The 19,724-nt window shown below is 41.4% G+C and overlaps 1 protein-coding gene across 1 annotated transcript; it reads right to left on the reverse strand.

Annotated features, from left to right (window-relative positions):
• Positions 1-1,925: 1,925 nt before the first annotated feature.
• On the reverse strand, positions 1,926-18,968 carry anln2 (anillin, actin binding protein 2). Its single transcript, XM_078283139.1, has 23 exons — positions 18,887-18,968; positions 18,004-18,103; positions 17,693-17,860; positions 17,471-17,566; positions 16,852-17,036; positions 15,927-16,019; positions 14,302-14,389; positions 10,823-11,163; positions 10,465-10,559; positions 9,961-10,090; positions 9,004-9,139; positions 8,660-8,848; positions 8,117-8,243; positions 7,787-7,835; positions 7,571-7,624; positions 7,452-7,484; positions 7,300-7,315; positions 6,461-6,570; positions 5,496-5,549; positions 4,823-4,909; positions 3,777-3,884; positions 3,431-3,579; positions 1,926-3,323 (listed from the first exon to the last, which is right to left on the reverse strand). Exons 2-23 carry the CDS (start codon positions 18,095-18,097, stop codon positions 3,158-3,160), a joined length of 2,568 nt encoding a protein of 855 aa, XP_078139265.1. The 5' UTR covers positions 18,098-18,103; positions 18,887-18,968; the 3' UTR covers positions 1,926-3,157.
• Between the last annotated feature and the right edge of the window lie 756 nt (positions 18,969-19,724).

Consider the following 19,724-nt stretch of genomic DNA (forward strand, 5'->3'; position numbering starts at 1 on the left):
TCAAAGTCCCCTGACCCCGACCCCCGCCGCCACCCTGTTTACGCCTCGCAAGGCTTCCCGGACCTACTTCAAAACACACTGAGGAGCGTGCCAAGCCAAACACTCAGTCTGGGGGAGAGGGGGGGTGGTAGTGGTGGTGCTGGGACAACTAGGACCATTATTCCTCTATTCTGGACTTCAAATTTCCTCATGTGCATTTCAATATTTGTGTGTTATGCGTGTTCTTCTCTGACTGATCTTGGAATTCCAAGTTGGATCTCACAGAGGATACGATATTGAGAAGTAAAGGAAAGGCACCACGTGTTATGAAAAAGTATGACTTGGAGAAAAAATGAAGGTTCTGTGTAGGGTTCGAAGGCTGGTACCAATACGAATACTTTTGGATTGAAGATGCCGATGTTTTATGACACTTACTCAATATCTTTAAATTTGACCATTTTTGTGCCAACAAATTCTGGGTATTCATAAGTATTCAGTGTTTCCCCCTGGAAGTTTATTCTTGTCAAAGTGGAAAAGCCTCTGAAACAGCATTTAGACCGTCATGGGACACTAAAACTCTCCACTGAAACCCAGGAGTATAACATATTCCTGCCTATTTTTATGGAATCCAATCAAAAGCTTAAGGGCTTCTCATAGACAACCAGTGTAGCACTGATCAATTCTACAATATGTAATCAATCAAACTGCATCATATCAGAGGTGGACCACATTGAACAGACCAGATTCCATTTTTAAGTAAAGCTCAATATTGGCCTCATATATCGGTCTAACTCTAGTTCTGTCGAGGCATTTGTGTCTCTGTCTGCTCAGTATCACCTTGTGTCTCTCTGCCACACAGGAACACGGCTTCCTCAAGAGCCGTGTAAGGAACGGTGCAGAGGTTGAGGCAGCAGGATGTTGTGCGGAGTGTATTCCTGTCAGGGTGGGACCGCATCGCTGAGGACAACAAGGCCGCTGACCCGCCGTTCCAGTCCGTCACCCTGACAGCCGGCCTCGCTGCGGTCAAGCAGTACTTCCACCAGTCCCATTTTGATGAAACTTGGAACTGGAAATTTTGGCATCGAGTTTTGATGTTTAAGAAGTTACACTGATTGATCTCATATGGGCGCTATAATTAAAGGTAAAAATTTCAAAATTTGAAAGGCCATAACTGCTACAGCACCGGTCTGATTTTGATGAAACTTGCAGAGATGATGCATCTTGTTACTGATTGGCCCAAGGGGTGCCTGCATCATTCGTAGGGGACAACAGGTTTACTTGTTTCCCTTAAAATTACGCACATTTTTGAAGAAACAGCCACTCTGTATCCCAAAATTATCCACATTATATACTGTCAAATCTCTAATGAATTTGAATCCAGCAAGCCAGTAAACCTAAACACCACCCAGAACCCTGAGCCAGCCGTAGTGAGGTGTTGGCCGTTTCTCCACAGCTGTGTGTGTGTGTGTGTCCAGAAAGCATAATGAAGCAATCCCCCTCCCCTTGTTGTTGTCATCACCTTGAGCTGCATAACGCTCAGCGCCACCTCCACCCACAGAGGGGCGACGGGAGGAACAGGAAGTCTAATTCTAGACCACTTCCTGTATGACATTCCTGACCCGGGCCGCCTTCCTGCCAGACTCTCCCAGGCTCGGTATACACAGATCTATGGCCCGCGCCGTCAAGTCTTATCGCACATATGCATACGAGGCCAAGTGATAGTTCCTTATATGTCGACGTAGTTATATAACCACAGGAAGGGATGGGAAGCATAGGAAGACATGATATCCATTTGTTTTGTCCGTTTGAGATATCCAATTAAATTTAGATATTGTGCATCTATTTTGTCATTGAATTATAGATAAAATATATCAGCTTTACTAGACCGACACTATAGATATCTATATATTTTGAATTTTCAAGCCATTTCATTCTATTTCTCTTATTTATTTATTGGTACCTTCAGTGAAGTGCATAGAAGGAGAGTTCACATGAATAACATTCAGAACAAAATGACAGACAGATAGGTGGAAACACATGGAAAACATCAGAAAACAGAATAGGTAGAACAAACTACATACACCGCAGCAACGTCACTATTATCCCTTCTTTTCCGTGACCAATATTCTCATCCACTATATTATACAGATAGGTTTATAAAAATGTGCAATAACACAAACCCTATGCTTTTAATCCATCGGGTAGAGGACGAGTCCACACTTCAGGACGCCGATGACAAGTTGTATTGAGAGAGGACTTGGCTATTCCTTTAGAAAACAGGCATTCAACTGTATGTTCTGTCAAATGTTTAGAAATAACAGTGCAAAAATCTCTGTTGGCTTGGTATGAGGAACAAAAGCCTGCACTAAATTCCTCCCTGAACACCTGTGATACAACTGGCCCCTCTTATCATAAAGTTACATTACACCAAACAGAGCCAGTACATCTGACTCCGAGAAATGCTCCCATTCCAACAATAATACACCTTCATTCTACACTTTAATGGTTTGTAGTGTCCTGGCATTTCAAATACATTCTTATGCTACTGATTAGTTGCGTAGAATTATCTTCCTGTCCTTCAATATTTATTAGTAGTGTATCTATATAAATTTATTTACCATTCCAGTTCAAATTATACAAAATAGAATATATACCTGAATAGATATGTATATTATCCTTAGAAAAAAGCCACAAGAGGAAGCTCCATCTCAGAGAGTTACTGAAAGTGACCGATTCATATCGCCCAGAAAAGGCTAAAGCAGCTGATTGCCGAAAAACGAATGTAAAATAAAATCAGATTCACGCAAAATTGCATAAACTAAAAATATCCCAAAGTAAATAAAAATGAATACCTATTGGTTATAATTGGATTATGTCTAACTTAAATCAGAAAACCAATAATAATGCGATAATCAAATAGGTATCTCCCCAAAATAAATCAAAATCAAATTAATCAAATACATAAAGCTCTGTATTAGCTACATTGATAATTGGGCAGTGCCATTTCAGCAGGAAAACAAAGCAGATATACAGGATGCTCCGTCTCCTGCTGCTGTGAAGGTGAGGAATCAAAACCCTGATGTTAGCTGGATCTAACTAGCTATCTAACTGGCCGTATGAAAGCGGGTTACAGGATGCTCTCATGCTCCCGGGCATGGGAACTGGTTTAGTGATCTGGTTACAGTATGCTCTCCCTCATGTTCCCACTGCTGGAGGTGTTAGACTGCCGTGTTCCTGTGTGGGCCGGCGGCGTTCGGCTCCATGTGTGAAAGTCCAAAAGCACCTGGTTGAGTTTCTCCATCCAGTCCAACCGGTCTTGCTTGGTGTCGGCTGAGAACCAGCACCTGAGCAACAAAGACGCAATTAGAACTCTAAAACATTGAGTATATTTCACATTTTCCTTTTGGCGATCAGAAAATACACTAGTAGTTTATGCATTATAGTGACTCACTTGGCTAAGGCATCCTGGCTGTCGCCCTGCTGCTGCGTCTGGACGTTGCTGACCAGCTCAAAGGTGAAAGGCCGAGCGCAGGAGTCCCTCTTGACGGGCTTGACGCACTGACTGGGAGAGCCGGACAGAGAGACGCTGCCCTCTGCTGCCTGGGAGGGCAAAATAAAAGACAAGGAAAAAGGAAGGAGGAGTGGAGGAGGTGTGAGTGATTCGTTTTCCATCCACATTCTGCATCTCTGGCCCATCATGGCCTCCCACCGCCACAAAAAAGCCAAGATCTTATATTGAGCCTGTTGGAGAGTAGCTCAATGACCGCTCTGTTGCGATTATGCTGATCTACTCGTACCTTGGATTCCCTGTCGTTGGGGTGGTTCCAGTAGTACATGTGATATCCTTCCAGGATGAAGAATCGTCGATGCCACACCCCAAATCCATTTATCACCTCAAACATGGTCTGGGGACAGAATGATGGGGGAGAGAGAAGGATGGATTTAATGCAACAGCAACTAAAATACAGCTAAAATAGTTTCCGATATATGATACAAGGAAAGACATCAATTTTGTCTGGTATTAACACGCTCTGTGGAGTTTAGCAAAGACAGAGGATACATGCATTTCCATTGGAGTGTAAATGCATTTATGCTCCTATATAATGTAGTCTTTGCAGACATCTTTCTAGGAAAGTGTTACTGTAATGAAAGACTAAGGAGCTTCCTGTTTTCTCCTTTAAATTAGATTCAAGTGGAAATAAGAAAAGGAAAGACAAAGAAGAAAGAAAAAGAAGAAAAGAAGAGAAAAAGAGTGAGAGAAAAAGAAAGTAAAAAATATTCATTTAATAAGTCATTTAGAGGATAATTCTGGTCATTTTCAATCTGGGCCTTATTTTCCTAGTTTTTGCCATCATGGTGATTGATTGTGTCAAAAGATTGCTTGGTCCTCTAGGTGTGTATTGGACAGCAGTGCTCCTTGCGAACTAGAGGTTGCTAAAGCTCTACAGCTCTCAATCGTCACGATGGCAAATACTAGGGAAATAACGCCCAGGCTGAAAATGATCTTTTAATCTAGTATTGAGTATTGACTTGTAAATGTCTGCTAATGTGGAAACCTCTGCTAATGTGGTGGATAAATTCAACTTGTTTGAAAGATTTTCTTGAATTAATTTTCTCAATACTAGTGGAAAGATCTGCCTTACTCTGCCTAGTTTCAAGATATTGACACTTCTAGAAAATTCCCAAAATAAGTGAAACTGCATTGGAAAGTGGAGTGGAATTACCTCACCCCAGTTGTTTTGGGAAAATAAGATTTTAAGACTTAACATGAGATTGCACGATTTTTTAAGCAGGACATTTTTGCGGTGTAGAAAGAGTTTAGGAGAAAAGCAGAACTACTGACCAGGAAGCCTTGGTGCTGTACACTGGAGTGGCTCTTGCTGTCCAGTCGTAGGTAGATGTTGCCCTCTAGAGGAGACAGGAAGGGCACCTGCAGTCAGAGGAGGGAAAGAGCAGGGTCACACACTGCTACACTGGCATGATAGGAGTACATTTAGTGAAGCAGGCAACAGAAAACAGTATTTTGAGGATTTTCATTCAAAAATGCTATTCATCTATTTTTGAGGAAGAAGGCTACCTGAAATTCAATCGTTTGATACTTCAAAAACAAACCATTCCAGCATCAGAAATGTCACTATTTTGGTCTTAAGATAGCTAGTAACTTTAACACACTTTCATAATATGCATTTAGCAGTAGGTGTCACTTTGTTCTAATAGTACATATGACATTTTGGACTGAAACTCATTACTTTGGAGGTGAAATGACTACTGTTAAAATAACTGAAGTTCATTATAGAACATCTATAGCAACATAACACATTCTTCATGATTTCTGAGATAAGACAGGGGAAAGAATGAACTAATGAGGCGAAACCCGTTCACACCAAGCACACGCTATTCAGTCTGGGGCGGATGTTAAATCGTATGAAGCCAAGAGTCAGAGGTTAGTCGCTCCAGAGGAGCAGAGGGAAATGGTGAGAGGTGAAGGGCTGACAGTGTTGTGAAAGAGTGAAAACCTTTTCCTGAAATTCATCTCCCAGGAGCCTCCTGATTTTGCCTTCAAGTTTCATCTGAGTGGAGAGAGCAAGACAGAGACAGAGAGACAGGGAGGGACAGACATGTTACATCACCAGTGACCCCACCCATATGCAGAAACTTAAAACATTGTGAGAAAAAGAGCAAAAGGGACGTGTAGTGATGCCTGTAGCACGCTTCTCTGGTGGTACTACACAGCCAGTGTTGTAGGTTATAAATGAAATGCAGAAAGTAGTGCACAACCTGGTGACAGTACATACAGTATGTAAAACAAGCAGGTGTTCAGTCCTTAGGTGGTTCAAAACAGACAAAGAGAGGATGACGAAGCTTTATTATCACCAATGGATAGCTTCCCTAGGCACCAGTTAGACTGAGTCAAATACTGGTAGCAAAAAAATAAAAAATTGTGGGCACTTTGTAGCCATACAAACTGTTGAACTCTCATTATCAATGCTAACAGTTATTTTATGATAATTGTGTCTAAGGTCCACGTGACCAGCATGTCTGCAATTGCACACAACAGCAACCACACAGACATCACAGAGGTATAAAAAAGGCCTGAGAGACTGTAGTATTTTCATTAGGTCCTTGTTGAACCACCATGTCTGAAATGCCTGTGGTAGGAACTTTTATAGTAAGTTACTGCTCCTTTGAGTTGTCACTGCAGCTGCATTGAGAAGACTGATTTCTTTCACATTTCACTGATGTTGCTTGTGGAAGCATTTGGCTAGCTAGTAGAAGATTCATTTCAAGTTCCCTTGTTTTCTGATAAGGCAAGTCGTGTCATTTTACAACATCAGATTGTTTAATTTATGTTTTGCATACTCATTATTGGATGTCTTCATTGTACGCATGCCAAAAAGTCGGTATTATTCCTTTAATGCATATGAGGATGCCGAAACAGTGTGAGCAGCACCAGCCAGGTAAGACCGCAGCGCCAAAGTACCTTATCCAGAGGGAACTTGCTCTGTCCCAGTGAGGCCAGGGTGATCTTATGGGAGCCCACCAGACAGAAGTTGCTGGAGCGACGGGGGTTTAGAGCGGGCAGGGTAGCAGCTGGAGGACAAGGAAGGACAGAATGAACACTCATCACAAACTAGATGTGTTTTTATCTACAATATTTGCACTAGGATCAGTGTTTTCCCTTATTCAGTCATTCATTTATTTATTCCCCCACTGCTGGAAAATTACCTCTACCTCTTTATGACACTAAAAAATAGAGTGCCATAAAACTGCATATACTATAACGGCAAGTGTCCCAACAAAAAGAGACACTTTTAAAATTGCAGCAGGTATCGGGGAGTAGATTTTGGGATTGAGACCAAAATTACTCCTGCTCTCCACTGCTACAAAACATGTCTGGGAAAACACTGATGCTGTCCATTGGCTTGTCATGTTTGTGTATTTTTATTTAATGAGGACAGAGTGTCATTCCATTTTGAGGAACTGGAGGTAAAGTGCCAATAGCTGCGTTTCCATCCAAGAATTTTGTTGCAAATTATGATATCGAATTAAAAAAAGGTTTAATCGAAACAGCAAAATTCGATAAAATTTCCCGAATATCGCAAGAAAGTTTTTACACTCGTTCACAGCGGAAAATGTCTTGAAATTATGCAAAGCTTTGGACTTGCTAAAATGTTGTATGTAAAATATCTGTCCACCACAACCTCCCGGATATATCATACATGCTATCTACATAGCTAGTGAGCTGGAAAACTAACAGTGAAAACTCCTTGTTCTAAAACACATCTTGACCAAGAGAAAAAAACAACTTACATGTCATACTGTTGTTTGATCTCTGCTGAAAACAAAAGAGAAGATTTAGATAATATATCCTTGAGAGATGCAAAATACATCCACACACACACACACACACACACACACACACCACTACTGTATGTTATTTGTCTGGGCATGAAATAAAACAGGATACTCACTGTGATAGTATTCAGAAGCTTTCTTGGGGTGACCTAAATGAGTAAAGACAACCTAAGTGAATTACTGCGCTTCATAAATCCATACCCGCTCATTATTTGTCAGAAAATCACTCATTTACCCGCGACTTGGTGGTGGTGCGGTCAACGCTGCAGCTGTTGCCTGAAGTGTGTGACTGGATATCAGGAAAAACAGAGGTACATTAAAAATCCACACATTACCTCAAATCCATCTGTGCTGTGTGTTTGACTGCATTTCTAACAGTGTAACAAAAGGATGAAATAACTAAATTACTTTTATGTCAATCAAATCAAAAAAATATGTGAAATGTTCTTACCAGGCTGTAGACCTCCACATCAATCTCAAAGTTGGAGCGAATATCCTTCCTGAAATATTAGGGATATATGAAAAGCAATGAATTCCTTTATTCTATAAATTCCCATTGCTATTGTAAATTATCCCTGCAACAAACATGCTTATGACTGTCGTGAAAACCTTGTATTTCAAATGAGTTAAGGTTTTTAGTTTTTTGCCTCTAAGGCCCATGGATTTTGAAACTGAGAAAATAGGCTCATGAAAAGAAGCACATTGTTAAAACATAATAGCATTGTTGTCATATGAGGACAACTGCATGTCCACAAGCCACAGCTGAAGAAAATCTGCTTACAGAGTGATGGAGGTGGGGAAGGAGATGGTGTCTCCATTCTGGGCATCGGCAGCCGTGGCCAGCGGGGTGGCGACGATGTTGCAAGGCCCGTAGCGGATTAGGACGAAGAAGTAGTGACTGGGCCGACCTTTAGGGGGATGTTAAAAAACAAAAAGACGTGGAGATGGACGTGCACAATCAACCATCTCTAAGGGACAGGTCAACCACCATATTTGTGTTAAATAGGTCTGATATATAAGAATGAAATGCTGTGGAAATCAACTCAAGGTTCATTTCTTTAAAATGACATTTATGTTTTTAGTTGTTGCCTACAGAGTTGTCTGTTTGCTATGTCAAGTTACACACTGTAAGACAAACAATTGCTTTAATCATTGGTCCCCCAACTGTCAATCTTACACACAAGCAACACTGTAAGGACACTGAGGCCCTGACCTTTGCACTCCATATTTTTAGCTGCATTTTAGCTATATTACCACATCAATAATGTTAAATTTCACATCAGTAGAAACACACAGAAGTAGAGACATTTCCATATTGTAGTACCTGTCCGGTTGCGTGAGGAGCAGACAAACTCCACCTTGAGAGGCAGTTGGACGTTGCCGATGCTGACGGTCCCTCTGCAGGGCTGCTGGGAAATGTAGTCCCTGTCTCCTCCTGCTGCCTCCTCAGACTCTGAAGTCCTCTCCTCCCTCAGTCTGGTCACCTCTGCCAGCAGGGCGGAGCGCTTCTCACCTGAGACAGAGAGACAAAACCCAAGAATTAAAAGGAACATAGAAAAGGAACAAAGTGCTAGTAAGGCAGCGCCTTTTCTACAAAAAAGCAGAATAGTGTGAACATGGTTTAAATCTATGGTACAGAAAGATTCACACAAGGACTGGTTCACATACAGGAGACTAGCAGGAGTTTCTCAGCTTCAGCCTCCTCCAGTGAGCCTCGTCCATGCTCCTCATCAGTACAGCAACTCAGAGCCTGCAGGGTCTGGTTGATCACTGTCTGCAGCTTCCCTGCTTCTTCATTTAGAGCCTGGACAACCACAGGATAACACTCAACATCAGGGAAAACACAACACCAGGGCTTTATTCTGCCAAATTAGAAAGTCAATTTTCTTCTAAATTCAAATACTGAAAAAACTGACATAGTTTTAGTATTCATGAATGCTCACTGATTAGCAATTGAAGTGCAGTTTGAATTGATTGAATGAACAGCGTATTAGCCAAGAGTCCCAGAGGCCATTGCAGTGGGGATGACATAGTTAGATTTTCTCCTGAACACTAATTTATCTAGTGTGAAATCAGATTGAAGTTAGCCTTCTTTAATAAATTATTGCGTACTGACTGATACAAAATGTTGTGCTAACTCAACAACAGTATTACTCCCTGCCTGAAAACAAATTCACAAAACAAAACACAGTGGTTTCAGTGAGTTCTCAGAAACTATACTAGAGATATACCCATTGTATCTGCAGTATTGGAATCAGTGATGATCCAGCTCCCAAGTACTCTGAATCAGCTATTTTTATGTTAACCTATTCTGAATAAGCCATTTTTGAAAGTCCATCAATAAGCTGTTTGACCAGTGCAAAAAAAAAAAAAAAAAGTGATATGCTCTAGCCTGTTATGTAGCCTATTTGTACTTCATTATTATAATTTATCATTAGTCTTTATTTGCTTGAGGCTTATTGTGCATAATTTTATCAAATCATTAATACACATAATTAATATATTTGTAGTACTTGGATTGGTATTCACATTGGCCAATCTACTTAATAAAGTACTCGGCACTATCAGTTCTGACAAATTGGTCTTGTTACACCTAAAAGAAACAGTTAAAATGTTACTACAAACCACGATTTTGTCCTTGGTTTTGATAGAGGGTTGAGGGCGGGACTTCTCTTGGGCTCGCCTCTGAATCCCAGGAGTAACACTTTGAATGGTGGGAAGCTTACTCTGTCTTTGTGTGCGGTAAGCATCAATACTGTCGGTCAAAAACAGAACAAGAACAAATTATAGAAAGGTGAGAGTATAAATCAAGTACATAGTCAAATTTAAAGTATGCTGAACAGTAGAAACACAAATTGAGGTTTATTATTGACTGTAAAGCTCCCAATCATCATAGTGTCTTGCATGCTCGGGTTGACTGGCCTGCCCTGTCCACTCAAAGAGTTACTGAATTGTACATCTTTATCTATAGGGTCATCCCGGGTTATGCTTCCTCTATATCTCCAAAAACTTGGTGGCAATTACTTTTTACAAGTATGCAAATGTAGAGAATTCAAGCCTGAGAATTCAGTCGGGGTCTAATGTGAACAGAAACACCATATGTGCAAATTGCTATGCTGCTGTGATTACCTGTATAGAGGAACAGATTCGGCAGGAGGGGTGGTGGTCTCTTCTGGAGTCAGGAGCAGAGATGAAGGATTGGACTGCTGGCTGGCAGCCAATCGCTGTGGGTGGGAAGATGGAACATTTAGATGCCATATAATCAAGATATAAAACCACAAGCATACTGGAGGGCACTCAATAATCTTTCTAAAGTGTAAGCAGTGCACACAGATTCTCAGCTGCAGCAATGTGTTTGTGAAGAACTGAAGAGATAATATGCTTTCCAGGTCCTGATTTCATCAGGTTTCATCAAAAGAATAAAAATAATTTTGTAATCTTTGACTATATTTGAGTGAAAAACATATTTGTTTGGTATATATCTTACCAGAGGAGTGACCACAGCCTCTACAGACTTGCTGAGAGGAGAGAGGATCCCAATGGGAGGGAAAGTCAGCAGCTCGTCTCCGCTGGTTTCAAGCTTCTTGCTCTCATCACACCCTTCCTCCTCTTTGGCCTCCTCTTCTTCCTCACTTTTCTCCTTCTCTGACTCGGTGTCCATCTTGTCCTTGTCTCCAGAGCAAGTGCCAATGCCACTGTCGCGGTCCTCAGTGTCTTCGTCATGCCTTCTCTCATCCTCCATCATTCCAGCATATTCCAGCACCTCGCCAAACATCTGGTCAATCATCTCGGCGGTGTTGGTCTCATCGTGAGAGCTCAATTCAGTCTCTGTAGAGAGGAACATCACAATATGCACAAAGCCACTTTCTGAAACTAATAAAGACACTGATTTCAACAACCATAGCTGGTTGGTTAGTTGGTTCCCAGATCACTAAGTATTCAAAACCAAGCACACTCTGAACACTTGAAATAGACGAGCACCAAAGTATTTCTTTATTCCCTCAAGTCCACCTGTGCCATCCCTACTATGTGCTTTTGCCATTGGCTTCTCTACTTAATAACTTATGCCCAGATGCATATTTCTCACCATACATAACCAACCGTGTTTCTACCATTACTGAAACTACACCAAAAATGTGTCGCCTTTAACGTAAACCCAATGTGTACAATTTACTTACTTACGTCTTCCCAATATTAAGTATACTTCATCCATTTCTGTCCTACCTGCCCCAAGGTGTCCTCAACCATCCAAAGTGCCCATACCTATGTCTTTCTAGTCAACAGTTTTCATCTCACCTGACAAACTAGTCTCTCCCCTGGACTCAAAGGAGGTATTCGTCTCAGACAGGGTTGAGTCATTGATTAGCTCAGGCTCCAGGATGAAGGTGACTTTCTTTAGGCTTCCTCTGCCCTCTACCTTGTGAGCCTCTTCTGTTTGGTTTTCATGTTTCAGCCCATCTGTGTTACCCTGCCCTCCATCGACTGCATCTTGCTCCATTTCTACTTTCTCCTGACGGTCTTCTGATGCCTGGACCTCTGTCAGAGTCTGCACTTCATCATTTCTATTAGTGTCCGCTGGGTTGGCCTGAGCCTCTGCCACAGCCTGTGCTATATCTACAGCATTTCTATGGAGCTCAATGTCCCTTGTCTGTGTTTCTGCCATAACCTGAGCTGCATCTGCATTATGAGACTGTCCTGTCTGTTCCCTGTCTGACTCCAGATCCATGTCTTCTTCTTTTATATTGACAGTCTGGGATTCCTTGGACTGCTGATCCTTGTCTGTGGTGCATCCTTCTATGTCTTTCTGGCCTTCTTTTACTGTAGGGAGATGAATGTCTCCTGTGTGCACTTTATCTCCTTTAAGGAGCTCTATGTCTCCTTGGTCTCTGTTAAAGCTAGGCTGTAGAGATTGCCCCATGGCCCCTTGGTCTTTGACTGAGTCAACTAAGAAGCTGATTTCTGACTCAAAGTGTTCCTCTTTTGATTTAATGTCTTCCTTAAGTTCCTGGGTTTCAGGAGGTCCAGCAACCTCAACATGGACATTAACCATAGGACATTCCCTATCCTGGACCTCAGACTGTTCACCGTGATCTGCAACATTGCTTCCTTTCTCTTTTTCAACTGTGGATGATTCCCACCGCCCTTGCTCCTCTTCAGCGCACCCATCTTCCTCCTGTTCTTCAGCTATGGTAGGCTGTCCCTCCTCAAACACCTTGTTGTAAGGGTATCTCCACAACCTCAATTCCTCATCTGTTGAAGGCTCAATTTCCTCTTCAGCATATGAAGAACCATCAACCTCTTCATCTTCAACTGAAAGCAGCTCTGACCCTCTCTTTTCAATTACTTTGGAAATCTCTCGAGTCTCCTTCATGTTGGACTCATCACTAAGAGATGACTCTAACAAACGTTGCTCTTCATCAATAGGCAACTCTGATAAACGCTGATCTTCACCAAGAGGCGACTCTGATACACTCTGATCCTCAGGTTGATTGAAACCTAACTCCTCCTCTTTTCCAACAGAAGCCTCCTGCTCTCTCTCTTCCCTCTCTCCTTGAGCTTCATCCTCCTCCCATTCCATTTGCAGCTGCCCTTCATTAGAGCTTTCTAGCTCTACAGATGCAGCAGGGGCTATGGAGTCACAAAGTGCCTTTTCACCTGTTGAAAAGTCAGTCTCACATCTCAACACCAGGAAACTGAGCTCCAAACTTAACAGCAAGTACTAAGTTTTGTTATCTATCAATTTTAACACACCAGGAGGTCTCAAAAGGTATTACAAATCCTCAATGTAGGATTCTTCGAATAATAAGTTCTCTACTAGTTTGTGTTCTTTTTCACTGAAGAAGACAAATGAACCAAGGCTGTTTTTGGAGTAACAAAAATAATGTACAGATTAACACAGAAATACATATGGCATAATGGAGCATGCAAGGAAAGAAATCCACTTTTTACTCCGTGACCAGTGTTGGGGAAAGTTACTTTTGAGAAAGTTTACTTTACTTTACCCTAAATAGTAACTAGTTACATTACTAAGTTACTACTAAGTACTTTCACATTACCCACTTAAAATCATGTCTTTAAAATATGCATTCTGCTGATGTCATCACTCTTATTGTATAGAAATCATCACTAAGTAACAATCTACTGTTATCTAAAGAAAATATCAAGGTAGCTTTCAGTTACCTGGTTCCACAGTTAACTACCGGTAGTCAGATCGCAAAGGGAAGCGTTAACTGATCTGGTTTTGTCTCAAAATAAACAGCAGACAACGCTCACAAGCGCTTTCAATTCAAATCTTAAGGTAAAAATTAAAGTATTACGCTACATGATGTTATTAAAAGCAGACTATACAGTAGACTGGCGGGGTGCGGTGGAGGCTTGTAGGTTACGACTCGCTTTCAGAATAAACACAACAATAAACTGCAGAACTTGGAAATATTCGCATTACTTTGAACTGATGGAAGAAAAGGGTAAGAACATTATTGTTAACTGTAAGTTTAGCTTTCACTATCATACCTAATTTATAGGTCTACTTTAATTTGCACTAAACATTTAACCATTTGAAAGAAAAATAAAAGTAGCGAAATGTAAGTTTGAGAGTAAAGTAAGAAAGTAACTAACTGATTATATAAATTGCAAAATTAACGCGTTAAGTTACTCGTTACCACAAAAAAAGTAATCTGATTACTCTGTGTTACTATGTAATGTGTTACCCCCAACACTGTCCGTGACTTAACAATTCTAGGTGGTCCTGGCTTAATTTATACAGTATGGGAAACTGTCCCTTAGCATCTTTCTCTGAACACTGGTTTCATTGATTTACAGTAAGGCGATTAAAATACTATTCTAATGCTGTCTAAAAGTGGCTTGACTTGTGTCTGTGCTATGGAGACAAAATCTATTGAATTTCATTCATTTTTTTTCAGGATTGCATGGGGGAATGCCGATTTCCTTTCAGAAGGGTCTTACCTGTCGTATTCTCCTGTAGCTTCTTTGCGCCAGATGTAGGAGCTTCAATGAAGCTGCCATCTTTAATTTCTGCATCACCATCTACCTGCTGGAAGCAACACTATTAGCACCAGGACTCAAGAATAGGTTGGAAAGAACTAGGACTGAAAAACAGACATGAATGTAATTAGGGACAGAAAAATGTAACGGACAGGGTGTATGTGACAAAACATGCATTTGCAACACTTTTCTCTGTGAAGTGGCCCGTCACCCGGTCAGTAACATTGTGTGGCACCGCTAATGACCCCAATTTGACACACCAAACAAGACATTTACTGTTCATTACCACAGGAAAGATAATCCCTAGTCTTCAGTGACAAACCCACTGACCCAAAATCACAACACAGACTTACAGTAAATAGGTGCACAACTTAAGAAGTGACCTTTCTTCCTCTAAAGGGAAAACTGGGGCCATGTAAATGGGGTAATTTTGCCAACAATTACCAACAGTACTTTGATATTTTCCTCTTTCTCTGTTATCTAAATAGATTTTCTGCCAATTCCTACTCCTGCTGAAAGCAATATTGCCCATGTCCATTGGCACCAAGTGTTGACTATGTGTAACAGCACAAAGTGACCAGAGAGTGTAGAGCTATCTGGCAGGAGACTCACATCCCAGGGCTGTAAGGGAGGCCAATGGACTCTCATCCTAGATCTAGGAGCAACCCAGGAAGAGGAGAACGAAGGGCCAGGAGGGGTCCTCGCCTGCTAACATTCACACAGGCCGGTGTATGAATCAGTCTATGGCAGCAACTTAGAGAATTTTTAATGCAGATTTTGAGGGCTATTGAGTGATTTCAATCTCTCCACAAAATGTGGGGAACCATTTTAATCTTCTTATGATGGCCCACATTTAGATCCAAAACAAAATAATAGTGTTTTGTATAATTAGATATGTTTCCATCCTACTGTCACGTACATTTTTAGCGACATTTGTAAATGTAACAAAAAATAAAACTGAAACTTGGATACATTTCCATCAGCTGGGTTATAGTGAATAAACTGGCTTCCTGAACATCCCAAATACTCTACACCAACTAATGTTCATACAACCACAATACGAGCCTTATACAAGGATGTGACAGCAAGTATGACATTTATGGTAGGTCTTGGTGGCCATACAGACAAATGTTGCTACGTCATTTATTTGACAAATGATTTTCCATACTATTTATCATTTCTTTATGGATGAAAAACTCAAGTGAGTGTGAAAACAACATGGATGGAAACACATTTAATCTGTATATTTATACTGTGGTAATGTAGTCCTGAGGGAGACAAGGTAATGCCTATCATGTGCGAATGGTGATCCAACTAAATGAATAAAATCATGAAGTTGCACATAGGTCTGGTATTCTATCACTATAGCCACTTGTTGATCCATCAGCATTAATACACATTTAAAACTGCCAAAGCTTTTAAAGAAGCAGTGGGCATCCTGGTCTATCCTGTATTAGAAGCAAGGAAAATCAAGCAAACTGATTTTTAAACTATTTAAAACCAAGTACAACAAGAAGTAACTGACAGTCATGGCACATACACATTTGAATGTTTGACAAGCAAAACCGGTAAGATGACAAACACACCTCAGCCAATGACGGGTCAGAGTTACTCCTTTTCAGCCAGGCATTCTCACTGATTGGTTGGGATTGCAACAGGCGCAACTCCTGCTCCCGTTCCTGATTGGTGGAAACATACAAGACATCAGACAGAAACTCAACAGGAATCTTGAGAACGGAATGACTTCAACATTTGAGTATGAGCAGCACACACGTCTGAATAAACACACAATAGGAGACTGTGAGAAGCACAAAAGATTCATCTAAGTCACCCTACTCACATTTGGTTAGTACAAACAAAATCAAAAGCAGCACTATCCACAATCCCAAACAATAATCCATATGAAGGTTACTGCAGCTCATACTAGCTTTAGGTAAATACGACTTATTGAGATATAAAGTTTAGAAGTTCACTGATGCCAAATTTCCAGAACCGACATGATAAGTACTTTTTAAGTAGATCGGCCAACATGAGTACCAATCCAAGTACTAATCAATTTAGTCATTCATGCTGCCTGATTATGCACTAATCACCGTATAACAATCCTCAGGCTCAGTCAACATAAGCTAGAGGATATAGCTTCTGGGTTTTTTTTTATAAACACTGGTCAAACAGCTTATTGACAGACGGCTCAATCAGAATCCGACAGATAAAGAACAGTGTGATAGGTTAAGCCTCATATAACAGAATGGCTTTTAGCATGCACAGCCAAGGCTCTTCTTTTAAACAAGAAATGCTTCACAAATGGCATTATTTTCACAGGAGACATTTTTCTTCCCACTGGAAAGGTTTTTACGGCAAAGCACATATTAAAGTATGGATATTGGCTTCATTTGTCGATCTGAGTATGAGTACTTGGGACCTGGATCGGCATCGATCCCCCACAGATAATATTGGTGCACCTGTAATACAAAGCCACAGATCTGTTCTCAGCTGAGTTGACCAACCAACCTGGCGAATGCGGCAAGCTTGCTTAGAGCTGGGCGTCACACTGCCCTGGAGTTTCTGCTGGATGCCCGACACAAAGTTGGAGAGGGTGCGAGGGCAGGAGTTGGCAGGGCCCGGTGCGAGGGCGGGGCTAGCCTGGAAGACGGGGACTTTGAACCGCGCCACTCGCTGACTGAATTCTCCCTCGCCTGGAAGAAAAACATAAAGATGTAGTCTCAGATGCTGCTGCTATCGCGCTAAAATGTGTTATCGGTATATGAGAGAATATCCCCAACGCTAAAATGTGATTTCAGGAGCCTTGTGTAACTGTGGATCTGTATTCTGTATTAAACAATACTTAAAGTTTAGATATTAAATATCAAAACAGTGAAAGGGTGGTTCATTCCTAGTCCCTAGTTATGCTGAATAGAGGGATAAGAAATAGGGAATATAAGAGAGACGGAAGCTTAGACCGAAATAACGAATAAAAAACATACAGTCAAAGAATGTGATTTGAAGGGCAGATATGAAACAACTTAACACCACCAAAAATAGCACAATAAGTATCACATTATAATTATGATTACCACTATCAAAAAATCTATGTGTGTGTGTGTGTGTGTGTGTATCCATCCATCCTCACTGAGGAGATGCTCTCTGAAGCCCCTGTCCTGGATGATGACTGATGGGCTGTCCGTCCCAGGATCTGACAGGCACCTCTGGGCCAGAACAGCTCCTCCTGAAATAACAAACCTCTGCTGTTACAGACCGTCTGAGTAAACAGTGCTTGGCATACATACAGGTATTTGTGGCAGTCAATCACACTGTCACACCGAGCCTGCTTCAGAAGTAAAGCCCGTCTTACCCTCTCGCCTCTGGGTGAGCTGCTGGACTCGGGACCGGATTGAGGGGACGGCCGGCGTGTCGGGCTTCATCTCCAGCTCAGCCAAGCGTCCAGAGGAGGACGGTTCAGGACTGCGGTTCTCCTGACCAGCCGTCTCCAGGCGCCGCCGCTTTTGGCCATCATTAAGCTCTGAGATAGAAGATGGAAAGACACACAGACAAGACATGAGTCACAACTGTGAATAATTGAGATGACCGTTGAGAATGTGTAGATACACTTTATTCATGCACAAAAGTGTACATGCGCTCTTGCTAATACACACACACATATACCTGGTGGTGAGAGGACATTGTCTTCAGAATCTGACAGAGGCGCTCTCTGTCTCTTCAAGGTTAAGTTACCATCGTTGCCGTCTCCAGGTTCCATACTGAGCTGTAAACAGAGAAACATAACAAGGGCTGGATATGTATTTTAAATTTTCAGCTGTCACTGTTATCCAGAACAACTGTGGAATATGCTTAAATTCACCAAACAACCAGTCTTAATTAGTCAAAGGATCAAAGCCACAGCAGGCAGCTAACATGTTCCTGTGTCACTAAAATGGCTATTACAGAAGTATTTAGTAAAAAAAGAAAAGCCAGACAGAAAAAAAACTGACACTGAAAAGCACACACCTAAAATTGTGTTCTATGAAAAACACTTGACTAAGCCTAACAGTTTGTGAGCCAGCCTACAGTCAGCCACAGCGCCCAGTTGAGCAACATTTCTTCTACAGAATAATTTCAAAACAGGTAGAAGAAACGCCAACATTAGGTAAAATGTTTCAACACATTCTCCCAAAGAAAGGTGACAACGTGAAACGTGACAACGCCCAGTTCAACAACATAGTCTTTGAGTTTACATAGGTCACTTCTGAAATGAAACTGTTAACAACTCATGGTTCAGTTGTTATATCTAGTTAACATTACCATGCCAATAATAACTCGGTGGATAAACTTAATTTTATTGGTATCCCGTCTTACTGACAATCTGTAATTTGACAAGTTAGTTAATGTTAGCAACACTGTCATTTGCGTTAGCTCATTTCGTGCTAGCTAAAGCTGGTTAGCTGAATGGTTACATGCTACCGATAGCAGGGACAAAATGTACTTGTTAACGCTTTAACATAGCTAGTAGAGTTAAGTTAGCAAAACTCACGTCGTTTTGTTGTCTTACCTGAGGAGAAGTATTTGTGAAATTACAGTTGCAAGACCTAAGTTAACGCTAACTAAAGTTAGCTAACTGCTGGGGACCCACAAAACACAACCTTCTTGTTGTTTTAGGTTACTGAAGTCTCCTCCTTCAGCTTCAAACTTTGAATTTCAGCGGGTCTTCTGACGTGGATGGCGCACGCAGCAGTCCCGTAAATACTCATGACCACCGCTGGTCTCGAATCAGATTTTAGACCGCACACCTCACTTTCACACAGCCGCTTGAGAACTCTGTAATCCGACTCCAAATCTGTAGAAAGGCAGGCATCCGGCATGAACACCCGAAGCGAGGCCGTTTTACCGTAGTACAAAGAGTAAACGCGCAAATAGAGTTTGATGAAGACGTTCATGCTATTTAAAACGGGCATCATGTCGCTGTGAGGGATATTTTCAAGATATTTCATGGATATAAGTGCATTTCAAATACTTTAAACAAGCCACAGTTAGAGAAGATTTTTTTGAATAGTGCAAGACCTAGATACTTCCTCCAACTTCAGGGTTAGATTTACTTGATGGCCAAGAGCCCCCCTCCTCCCAAGAGACACCTGAGACTCTGACTTTAGGTACTGTAAATAGTATAGTTTTAGCCCTGTAGCCTATAATTGTTGATACAATTCGGTTTCTGATATGTTGAGCGGGTTGTTCCAAGTCAGTAGAGTCAGCCGCCCCTTTAGCCTATAGGCCTATTTGTTGATACAATTCGCTTTCTGATCTACTGAGTGTGCTGTTACATGCAAGCACTGCCAGCCGTCCTATTAGCTCAGAGCAGCAGCTGCAGCCTCCTAAGATTTTAGACGTAAATA

The sequence above is a fragment of the Centroberyx gerrardi genome, chromosome 4 (assembly GCF_048128805.1).
Source record: "Centroberyx gerrardi isolate f3 chromosome 4, fCenGer3.hap1.cur.20231027, whole genome shotgun sequence".
Classification (NCBI taxonomy): Eukaryota; Metazoa; Chordata; class Actinopteri; order Beryciformes; family Berycidae; genus Centroberyx; species Centroberyx gerrardi.

Excerpts from the sequence above, each read along its gene's own strand:
- anln2 (XM_078283139.1), bottom strand. The coding sequence starts at position 18,097 with ATGGAACCTGGAGACGGCAACGATGGTAACTTAACCTTGAAGAGACAG. Across the intron at positions 17,567-17,692 it reads GCTCACCCAGAGGCGAGAGG|GAGGAGCTGTTCTGGCCCAG; the intron begins GTAAGACGGGCT and ends TTGTTATTTCAG. Across the intron at positions 3,324-3,430 it reads AGCCAGGATGCCTTAGCCAA|GTGCTGGTTCTCAGCCGACA; the intron begins GTGAGTCACTAT and ends TTTGTTGCTCAG.